This window comes from Bufo gargarizans, chromosome 3, assembly GCF_014858855.1.
Source record: "Bufo gargarizans isolate SCDJY-AF-19 chromosome 3, ASM1485885v1, whole genome shotgun sequence".
Lineage (NCBI taxonomy): Eukaryota > Metazoa > Chordata > Amphibia > Anura > Bufonidae > Bufo > Bufo gargarizans.
This window is the reverse complement of record NC_058082.1, coordinates 245,001,437-245,013,293: the sequence shown is the minus strand read 5'-3', so window position 1 is coordinate 245,013,293 and position 11,857 is coordinate 245,001,437. Positions and strand designations below refer to the sequence as shown.

The window sequence follows — 11,857 nt, the reverse complement described above, 5'->3', positions numbered from 1 at the left end:
TGTGGGTGGCACTGTTATGGGGTGGGGGGGGGGTCTGTGGATGGCACTGTTATAGGATGAAGGGGTCTGTGGATGGCACTGTTATAGGATGAAGGGGTCTGTGGATGGCACTGTTATAGGATGGGGGATCTGTGGATGCCATCCCCAGATCCCCCATTAACAGTGCCATCCCCATCTGGGGGGTTTCTTTGCTGGGCTGGACTTTTATAGCCCCCCCAAATTTTACTTGCATCCCTGTTCTCTAAAGGGGCGGTTTTAGGGGGCGGTCCTAGGGGTGGGCAGATCCCCCATAAGTGTCACCCACAGATCCCCCATAAGTCCTATACAACCGGCCCTTTGAGGATGACCAAACTGCTGATGCGGCCCCCGATGAATTTGAGTTTGACACCCCTGATGTAGGACATTTAAAAACATTACTGAGCAGTATAAATGTGAATTAAACACTTGAGATGAGATTTACACTTGCTATTAGCCGATTAATCTGCTGAATCATTTCTGTGTTGTGTTTGTCTCTTTATGCTTCCTCCCTCCTCATCCCCCTCCACTCTTCATAGATGTCTATGGGATGATGTAATTTGATCCAGTGAGTAGTCTATCTTGCGGGGTGGGGCAGCTGATAACTCCAGAACAAGACTTTTTTTTTCTGGACAGACACATCACAAAGTTTTATATTAACATTGCAATTCCAAAGCTGAAGATATGTTAAACATCAATTTAAGTAGACCTCGTCCTGTACTCCCTATAGTATATTCAACCCCAAAACAAACTCACAGGTTCTCTTCAGCTCCCAAGAGCCTGGGTTGGAAAATGGGCCTGGGAGTAAAGAAGGTAAAGGCCCCCATACATGCGACTCTCATCATCTGTAGAACCTTTTGTTCTCAAGCAGGGGTGTAGCTAAAGGCTCATGGGCCCTTTTGCAAGAGTTTAGCTTGGGCCCTTCATCGTTCATTGCTTTGTGGCCAGGGGCAGGGAAGCCCATTGTCTTCGTACTGCCTGAGGCAAAAATGTAAACTGCACCCCTCCCCCCCACAATGCCAAATTCTTGACCTAACGCCTTCCCTCCAGCCAGAGGTGTAACTTGAGCAGCATGCACCTTCTATAAAACAGTTGTCTTCTCATGTGGTACAAGGGTCTTTGGGGCCCCTCAGGCTCCTGGGCCCGGTAGCGACTGCTACCTCTGCACCCCCTATAGCTACGCCCCTGTTCTCAAGTGAGATAAGGTGCTGCCAGAAATGTCTGGCAGTTGCTTTCTTCTTTCTCCCCACTGAATTCATATACAGTGAGGAACAGAAGTATTTAAACGCCCTGCGATTTTGAAAGTTCTCCCACTTAGAAATCATGGAGGGGTCTGAAATTCACATTGTAGGTGCATTCCTGTATGATACCGGCCTGAATTTCTTCTGAGTGTAGGAGCGCACAGCGTCATTGGTTGCTATGACGCCATGCGCTTCCTGCTGCTGCCGCAGTACTGTAATACACTGGTATATATCATACCAGTGAATTACTGTACTGCGGCGGCACCAGGAAGCACATGGTGTCATAGCAACCAATGGTGCCGTGCGCTCCTGCACTCAGAAGAAATCCAGGCTGGTATCACACGGTCCGTGTTCCATGGACGTGTGCATGAGGCTGAATTATTTTATTGTACTCACCATCACCACCTCCCCAGGCAGAGTGTTCCATAGTCTCACTGCTCTTACCGTAAAGAATCCTTTTCTATGTTTGTGTACAAACCTTCTTTCCTCCAGACACAGAGGATGTCCCCTCGTCACAGTCCTGGGAATGAATAGATGATGGGAGAGATCTCTGTACTGACCCCTGATATATTTATACATAGTAATTAGATCTCCCCTCAGTTGTCTTTTTTCTAAAGTGACTAGCCCTAATGTTGATAATCTTTCAGGGTACTGTAGTTGCCCAATTCCAGTTATTACTTTAGTTGCCCTCCTCTGGACCCTCTCCAGCTTTGCTATGTCTGCTTTGTTCACAGGAGCCCAGAACTGTACACAGTACTCCATGTCTGGTCTGACTAGTGATTTGTAAAGTGGTAGGACTATGTTCTCAGCACGGTCAACTATGCCCCTTTTGATGCAACCCATTATCTTATTGGCCTTGGCAGCAGCTGCCTGACACTGGTTTTACTGCTTAGTTTGCTGTTTATTAAAATTCCTTGATCCTTTTCCATGTCAGTGTTACCGAGTGCTTTACAATTTAGTATGTACTGGTGACTTGCATTATTCCTTCCTATGTGCATAACCTTACATTTGTCAGTGTTAAACCTCATCTGCCACTTCTCTGCCCAAGCCTGCACTCTATCCAGATCCCTCTGTAGTAGTATACTGTCCTCTTCAATGTTAATTACTTTACACAGTTTAGTGTCATCTGCAAAAATTGATATTTTACTGTGCAAGCCTTTTACAAGATCATTAATAAATATATTGAAGAGAATAGGGCCTAATACAGACCCCTGAGGTACTCTACTAGTGACAGTGACCCAATCTGTGTGCACCATTAATAACCACCCTCTGTTGTCTATCATGGAGCCAGTTACTTACCCACATACAGACATTTTCTCCCAGTCCGAGCATTCTCATTTTATATACTAACCTTTTATGTGGTACAGTTTCAAATGCTTTGGAGAAGTACAGATACACGACATCCATTGATTCACCACTGTCAAGTCTAGAACTTACCTCCTCATAGAAACTGATTAAATTAGTTTGACATGACCGATCCCTCACGAAGCCATGCTGATATGATGTTATTTGCTTATTTTCATTGAGATCCTCCAAGATAGCATCTCTTAGAAAACCTTCAAACAGTTTACCCACAACAGATGTTAAACTTACCAGCCTATAGTTTCCAGGCTCTGTTTTTGCACCCTTTTTGAATATTGCCATGACATTTGCTATGCGCCTATTCTGTGGAATATTCCCTGGCAGTATAGAGTCTGTAAATATCAGAAATAAGGGTCTGGCTATGACATTACTTAATTCTCCATTTATATAATTCAAGAACATTTTAGGGTTAGTTTTGCTCTCATACCAATTAATCTCTTGGCCTCTAGTTTGGCGGCTTTTATTTGTTTTTTACATATTCTATTTTTTTTCTTATAGTTTTTCAGTGCTTCGCTGAAAAGTGCTTTCCTCCTGTTTTAGTGATTTAAATGCCTTCTTTTTGTCATTTATTGCTTTCTTTACAGTTCTATTTATCCACATGGGTTTCTTCTTGTTCTTTAACCCTTTATTCTTATAAGGTATGGACCTCTGACAATTAGATTTTAGGATTCTTTTAAAAATATCCCATTTTGTGTCTGTATTTTTATTTTAGAGGACTTTGTCCCAGTTAGTTACACCTATGGCCTCTCTTAGTTGGCAAAATTTAGTTTTTTTGAAGTTTGGTATTTTTATTCCTCCCTGTAGAAACGCTTGTTTGAAGGATAATTGGAAGGTTATTACTTTATAGTGACTATTTCCCAGGTGTCCCCCAACCTGCACATCTGTTGTTCTGTCAGGTCTATTGGTTAATACTAAGTCCAGTATGGCTGTCCCTCTAGTCGAGTTCTGAACAAGTTGGGAAGGTAATTGTCTTTGGTTATAGCCAAGAACCTGTTTCCTTTATGAGATGTACAGCTTTCAGTTTCCCAGTCTATATCTGGGTAGTGGAAGTCCCCCATAATAACCACCTCATTATGATTTGCCGCCTCGTCTATCTCAATAATAAAAAAAAAAAATCAGGAAATCACATTGTATGATTTTTAAAGAATTTATTTGTCTTGCACTGCTGAACATAAGTATTTGAACACCTGAGAAACAGCAAGAATTCTGGATCTCAAATACCTGTTACTGTGCCTTTAAAAATTCCACCTCTACTCCACTCATTAATCTAATAGCACCTGTCTGAGATCTTTAAAGACACCGTCCACCCCACAGTCAGTCAGACGCCAACTACTACCATGTGCAAGACCAAAGAGCTGTCAAATGACAACAGAGACAATATTGTGGACCTCCACAAGGCTAGAAATGGCTATGGGCAATTGCCAAGCAGCTTGGTGAAAATAGATCAACTATTGGAGCAATTGTTAGAAAATGAAAGAGGCTAAAGTTGACTGTCTCCATGCAAGATCTTGACTCCTTGGGAACCGCATGCAGTTGCCCTGGGTCTGGGTGTTGTGTCAACCGCAGCTGGGGGAACTTAGTTGTTTGCTTCAAGTGCGGTTGCCGCGGACAACAAGTATGCGTGCGGTTGCCTCTGGCTTTGTATGTCTGGTGTGCACAGGGTTTTAGTTATGTGTGCATTTTACCCTTTAAGTGGCTTCCATCCCTTGCCTGGTGTAGGAAGGGTTAACTCCCTCTTTGTGTGAACACTGGGTGTGTCTGTGTGTGGGTGTGGCTACATGGGCTATTTAGCCTCAGTTGAGAGCAGAGGTCTGAGGGGTACTCCAGTCATGTTTGCTGGAGTCATCCTCCTGGTTTGTATACCATCTGCCAGTGAGGACCACCCTTGTGGTCATAAATGTTATATGTGATGTTTAGTTGATGTTGCTTTTCTTTCTATGTTTTATGCAGCTATCTGGGTTCCTGTGTGTATATGTGTGTGTGCTGTGTCCATTTATGTTTGGTGTGGACATCATCTTGTGTGCATTTGATCCAGTCAGCTAGGCTGTGGCAGGTAGGTTTGGAACTAGTGTAGTTCACCTGCCATATCCATATAGTCTGTGTGTCTTCCCCTTTTCCTTGCAGCTTGGCCAGTGAGACTCCTGTTCCTCCGTGCCCAGGAGGAACAGGTCGTCTTACCCTGCTCCTTGTTCCAGGGCAATCCTGAGGGCTAGCAGGGATTATAGGTTCCGGTGTATGAGCCCTCCCACCATCAGGGTTGGCTCATATGATTAGGAGTCAGGTCAGATAAGGGACGCGATAGGAGGTGACCTGCTCCCTAATTCTGTCGTCCTGGCCGAGCAGCCACTAACATCTTCTGGCATCGCACGTCTGAGGGTTTTCCCCATCCTCAGCCGTGACAGTATCACTCAAGATAAGAAAGGTGAGGAATCAACCCAGAACCACAAGGGAGGAGCTGGTCAATGACATGAAGAGAACTGGCACCACAGTTTCAAAGGTCACTGTCAGTAGAACACTACTCTGTCATGGTTTCAAATGATGCATTGCACGGAAGGTTCCCCTGCTCAAGTCATCACATATCCAGGCTCGTCTAAAGATTGCCAATGACCATCTGGATGATCCAGAGGAGGCATGGGAGAAAATCATGTGGTCAGATGAGACTAAAGTAGAACTTTTTGGTCTAAACTTTACTCGTTTTTGGAGGAAAAAGAAGGATGAGTTGCATCCCAAGAACACCTTCCCTACTGTGAAGCATGGGAGTGGTAACATCATGATTTGGAGGTGCTTTTCTGTGAAGGGGACAGAACAACTGCACTGTATTAAGGAGAGCATGAATGGGGTCATTTATTGTGAGCACTGAAGATGGGTCGTGGCTGGGTCTTCCAACATGACAACGATCCGAAGCACACAGCCAGGAAAACCAAGGAGTGGCTCCGTAACAAGCATATCAAGGTTCTGGAGTGGCCTAGCCAGTCTCCAGACCTAAATCCAATAGAATATCTTTGGAGGGAGCTTAAACTCCATGTTGCTCAGTGACAGCCCTGAAACCTGACAGATATTGAGGAGTGGGCCAAAATCCCTGTTGCAGTGTGTGCAAACCTGGTCAAGAAATACAGGAAACGTTTGACCTCTGGAATTGCAAACAAAGGCTTCTGTACCAAATATTAACACTGATTTTCTCAGGTGTTCAAATACTTATGTTGAGCAGTGCTAGACAAATACATTCTTTAAAAATCACACAATGTGATTTCCTGCTTATTATTTTTTTTATTCTGTCTCTCAGAGTGGGAATGCACCTACAATGTAAATTTCAGACCCCTCCATGATTTCTAATTGGGAGAACTTGCAAAATCACAGGGTGTTCAAATACTTCTGTTCCTCACTGTACATACTTAGCTTGGTATGTGTATGAAGGAGTCAAGAGAGAAAGAGAGAATGAGGTGAATGGACATCTGATTAAAATAAAAGGCAGTGGCACATTACAGGGCATGTCAGCTGGAAGTCCCAAACTGGCAGGGGTCTGGGGAGGGGGGGGGGGGGGGGTTGTGCAGGATACGAGGTTATATATTGGCTATATGAGGGAAGAGTAGACCATGGGTTGCAGAGGATTGTTGTGGACATTTTATTAGGATGTGTATTGTGTACATATATTGTGTATTGTCATCATGTCTCTCAGTGTCAGGGTAAATGCATTGGAGTGGATACCTTCCTGTGTATGTCCTGTCACAGCTGCTGGGCGCAGAGGTCTCTGTCGGCGAATGGTCCATGTGCTAAGCACTGGGCTGTGGGCCGGGGGAGACTGATGTGTTCAGCAGAACAGTGTTTTGTTGGCTGATGTATGGACGCCGGCTAGGGCGCCCGCGCAAGACGCAGATTTATTGGCTTGGCGTGGATGCATTTGTTAAGAGAACAATATATGAAAGGAACGTGCGTTTGTTGTCTCTAGTGCGCCTGATCAGCCACTGGAGATAATGACGTTGTCCTGTAAATAAACATGCATGAGCATCATAGAAATTTTATCTGGCATTGATCACTGAGCAAGGCTGCATAAAATTCGCTCCAGTGGTAATGGTAGGTTATAGTATACATGTGTTTAGCTGGCTAGGTTATTCTAAATGATGGTGTCTTGTCTTCCTATGTCATCACTTCCTGTATGTCATCACTTCCTGTATCCTTGTTTTGGGCCAGCCCCTTTTTACACCTTTTGTTAGTAAATAAAAGACACAGACTGAGCAGGGCGGGGAGGAGTGCTCAGCAAGAATTCAATCAAGATGGTAACACCTGAGTCTGTCTCTGACTGTGGTTGAGGGAAAAGGGATTTACCTTTTTCCTTACACAAACTTTGATGCGAGCTGATTACAACTATTAATATTTCTACAACAGGATTGAGGGCTGTTAATGATGAAAACAAATGGAAGCAGGTGACTGGGGCTCTGTATGGGATAGAGGAGTGCACAAAGTGGCAGAGTCTCTGTGGGGGTGCAGGGGGATAAACACAATAAGTAGGTTGCATGACCTCTATGAATGGTGGCAAGGGGACAGTAAGTGGCAAGTGCCCTGTGCAAGCGCTAAGGAGCAGGGAGGGACATAAAGTAGCAGGAGCTTTGTTAGGTGGACAAAAGCCATGCTAGAGGGAGTCAAAAGATGAAAGGGGCTATGTGGACAGAGGAGGGGGGGAATAAAGTTGGAGCACTGTGTGGTTTTGTGAGATAAGATGGCTAGGAGCAGGTGGGAAACACTATCGGTAAAGGTTTCTGTGGGAGAATTAGTGAAGATGACAGAGGTCTGAGGAGGAAGACAAAGTTTCTGTGACTCTTTGACCATTATTATTATTAAGGCAGAAGCATAAAATTCTTTTGAAGCTATGCACACAGACTGGCAGCAGCTTTATGATCCCCCTGACCTCCATCCTTCAGAGAAGAGAAAGTTCAGACTCACTCACTGACTGCATCTGTTCTCTTTGCTGCCATTGGTCTTTCCTGCTCCTCGCCATGCTTTCTGTTGCTTCTGTCTTCAGTTCTTCTCCACAGACAGCTTGTCACAGTGAGAAAAGGAGAGGGCATTGCTGGGAGACGTAGGGCCCCATATAGCAGTACTGGCCATACTGCCTATGGTAGACTGATTGCTTTACATTGTTACAGGCATGAGTGGGCCCCACAGGAGCCTCGAAACCGCAACCATACTGTACAGCCAATGTAAACGGAGCCTTATCTTTTGTATTAGAATGCTAAAAAGTCTACTTTTATCCCAAAAACCGAGCCACTGTTCTTGCAGTGTGCCTGGTTATTGTAGGTGTGCCGTATTAATTTGAATGTAGAACAGATGCAATACCACTCACAGACCATGGGCAAGGGCGGTGCTGATTATAGAAAAAAGAAGGCCCTTTTGTCAAATTCTGTACAACTCCATTAACAAAATCGGATTTGATTGTGAAACAAAAGTTTTTGATACATTTGTATACCTTTGTGTAAATTATGACACAAACAGCATGAACAAAAAAAAAATCAATTTATTATATATATATATTCTCTAGTAAATCATAATACCTTCTTGGATTTGAAACATATTTCATCATTTTCAGAGCTTAAAAATTATAATTTAAAATATTAAATACTGTTTATTTACATTATGAGTCCATTTGCTATTTCTAATGTGACTGGGCTGGAGGAAAAAGAGGAAAATGCAGCAGGGGTTAACCGCTAATGTAGTAAGCCTGCAGATAATGCAAGATAAGTAATTGAGGTTCATTAGGCTCTTAGATGCTTCATTTTTACAAGAGGTTGCATCACATCAGCATTTTTGCTAATGAGTAATGCCATTCTCTCAGTATGGTGTCTGGGGAAGGGACAGATGTGTTGTGTTGGATAGGAGGTTAGGATGGGGGGGATAATGCAATTTACATTGGTGTATACATATGTAAAGAAAAGGTTTATGTATGGCTTTGTTAAGGTAGTATATGAAGTGACTATCTTAGCTTATTTGTTCAAAAGCGTTTTTAGAGAACGAGTTAGTGTGCTTACAACGGCAGCCATAGTACTAGAGTGTCGAGCCATAAGTTTAACACTGGGATCACTGAACATCCTTGCAGATGTAGACTCTGCAGCCCTCAACAAACAGATGTAGTTCAGTACCACCTCATCTATTTTTGCTACAATTTCTTGCTGCTGTGATTCAGAATTCACTGCTTTTACTAATCTCATGCATGCTTCTGTTAAACAACAGAGAATTTGAAAACTTGAGGTCATAGCTGACAGCATTTCCTCTGGGCCCTTGTCTGCGGTGGCCATCTTCCTGCAGGCACTTCCTAGCTGTCTTGATTCAACAGACAGTCGTTGTTTATATTGAGACAGCTCATGGTCATAGGTTTCTAAGCTTGCATCTTCCCCCTTTCCGGCATGGTTTGATCGTATTAGACAGAGTAACTCATTCGCATCCCTTTGAGCAGCATGAAACCCATCAGGTATTGCATAAACTTTTTCTTTTAGTGCATTTATTCTGGCAATCTTTTCATCAAAATCCATGTTTTGGACACTCAACTCAATTTGCCCAGCAAAATGTTCCTCTTCTGTATGTTTTGTGGCCATTACTATACTGGCTCTGGGTGATTCTATATCTTTACTTCCATTTGTGAAAAAGTCTCCTTTTTGAGCTTCCACTGGTGATTGTGGTAGATACACACATGATAATTCTTTATTGTCATTGTTATTACCATGATCTACCGCTTCAAATTCATCGTCTTCATCATCAGCATTCTTTCCCCTGTTTTGAAAGCAGTAGCTGAAGGGGCCCCGACATCTCCAGTTGCTTGCATCTATTTTCAGCAATGGCAGGGACCTAGACTGTTTTTGTACCTTTTGCATAGAACCAGTTGAGCTTGACCTTTTATTATCTTTGCTTTCACTGAGTGAATTCACAGAACTATGGGAACAACTTTTAGCAATTTTTTTTCCTAATGGAAGCTCAAGTCTCTTTTCAGACTTGGATGGACCTGTTTCCACCCCATCCAAGCACAAGCTTATCGAAGAGATTTTCTTGTCTGTTACCTCTGTGCCCGAGGATTTTGTTATGACACTGCTGCTCCTTCTTAGTACCTTTCTATTATGTGGCATTTTCAAACTTCCTCCCATGATGTCAAACTGGTGTGAACCTATCTCTGTTGTGTAGGCCTGGTTCTCTTGGTGAAAATGGAGAGAGTCTTGGTTCTGAGTTGGCACATTTGATTCTGAGCAAATGCTGAATGATGCATTAGGGTCACCTTTCGAGTGTTCAATAGTAGCTGTAGGCATGCCATCTCTTCTTCCTTTTGCAGGCTCTGTCAAAGCTACACTAGGGGTAGTAGAAAAGCAGAGATATTTGTTAAGCATTTCTGAAAAAATACATAAAAAATATTGCAATTATGTGAATTTTCACAAAATTCAGGTTGGGGTACTTTCAGACTTGCGTTAAACTTTTTCAGAATTGAGTTCCGTCCTAGGGGTTCAATACCGGAAAAAAATGATCAGTTTTATCCTAATGTATTCTGAATGGAGAGCAATCCGTTCAGTATGCATCAGGATGTCTTCAGCTTAGTCACTGTACGGTTTTTGGACAGAGAAAATACAGCAGCATGCTGCGGTATTTTCTCTGTCCAAAATTCCGCAACACTTTCTGGAATGCTGGATCCGGCATTATTTTCCATTGAAATGCATTAATGCCGGATCTGGCCCCAAGTGTTCCGGAAAAACGGATCCGGTTTTGCAGCCTGCGCATGCGCAGACCTTTAAAATGTAAAAAAAGATAAATACTGGATCCGTTTTTCCCGATGACAACCGGATAGACGGATCCGGTATTGCATCCAGATCCGTCTACAAATGGTATCCGTTTGCATACAGATTGCATACTGCCTGCCCGAATCCAACAACACAAGTGTGAAAGTACCCTTAACAAATATGGCACTGCACTTGATGTCCTGTCTATGACTGTTAGCATTGCTAATTGATCAGGAAGGAACACAGCTCTAACATATATGCAATTATGATGAGTTTAACATAAAAGTCAATTTTAAACTATACATGTTGAAAAAAAATTCAACGTGCAGTGTTTCAGATCCAGAATGTGTGCAACTTGCATATGTGATAGAGTGCTAGACCTTCCTAGTTAATATCAATGGATTTATATGGTAACTATCAACAGTAAGTCACAAAACATGGGTCTAGCCCTTTCAGTCTTAAAGGAAAAGTATCACATATATATATATATATATATATATATACACTGTATATTTTTTTACTAATTAGAATACACATATTCCTTTTTCTAATCTTTGTCTTCTTATGGGGCAGTCATGCTGAATGAGCGGCTGTCAGCATTTAGACATAGTAGATATAAATCACAGCAGAATTCTGTTTCTTTGAGTTTGTCTTTTATTACTCAGTTTGCTTGGTACATATAGTTAAACTGCAGTGTGTGAACATTTTCGGCTCGCAGGCCTTCATCAGACACTGTGCCGCAGCTGGGATGTGGGAGTCGCAACTTCCTATGTTAGGATGTAACTCATAATGAAACATATTCCTTTTTCTAATCTTCTTACGGGGCAGTCATGCTGAATAAGCTGCTGTCAACATTTAGACATATGCTGTCAAAATTGAGATATATGCTTTACAACACACACATTGACCATACATGTGGTCCACTGCCGGCATCCTCCATTGTATGCATTTTTGCTGGGGATTGCCGTTTGCAGTGGATCACATGTGGATGATCTGCTCACCCGGTTATAAATATGCTACAGTATTAGGGGTTTGAGCATTTCCTCCCAGTAAGGAATCGTTCACATGACCGTGCCATTTTTTGTGGTCTGCAAATTGCGGATCCGCAAAACACAGATGACGCCCGTGTGCCTTCCCTATTATAGAAATGCCTATTCTTGTCCGCAAAATGGACAAGAATAGGACAGGACTCAAAATGTTTGCGGGGGCATTGAACAGAGCAATGGATGCGGAGGGCACACAGAGTGCTGTCTGCATCTTTTGCGGACCCATTGAAATGAATGGTTCCGTATACGGACCGTATGCGGAATGTAGAAAACGGCCCGTATATGGAACACAAAATACGTTACTGTGAACGAGCCCTAAAAGGCCACTCTATTCTGTGATTTTTCTTGATATGTATTGAATGTGCGAATGCTTATCATTGGTAACATTCTAGTGCACCTGTTATAGGTGGGGCTCACAGCCTCCTCCCATTGTATTAGTGATCTT

At 42.9% G+C, this 11,857-nt stretch overlaps 1 protein-coding gene across 3 annotated transcripts in view; it reads right to left on the bottom strand.

Moving 5' to 3' along the window:
- Window positions 1-8,159: 8,159 nt before the first annotated feature.
- Window positions 8,160-11,857, bottom strand: part of FRMPD4 (FERM and PDZ domain containing 4) — a 553,304-nt gene continuing 549,606 nt past the window's right edge. For 2 of the 3 annotated variants that reach the window (XM_044286281.1, XM_044286282.1), the window contains one exon: window positions 8,160-9,939. In XM_044286281.1, the coding sequence (XP_044142216.1) occupies window positions 8,594-9,939 (1,346 nt within the window). In that variant the 3' untranslated portion in view covers window positions 8,160-8,593. Of the gene's footprint in view, window positions 9,945-11,857 lie in introns of all 3 variants that reach the window. The other variant, XM_044286283.1, reaches the window with a different exon arrangement.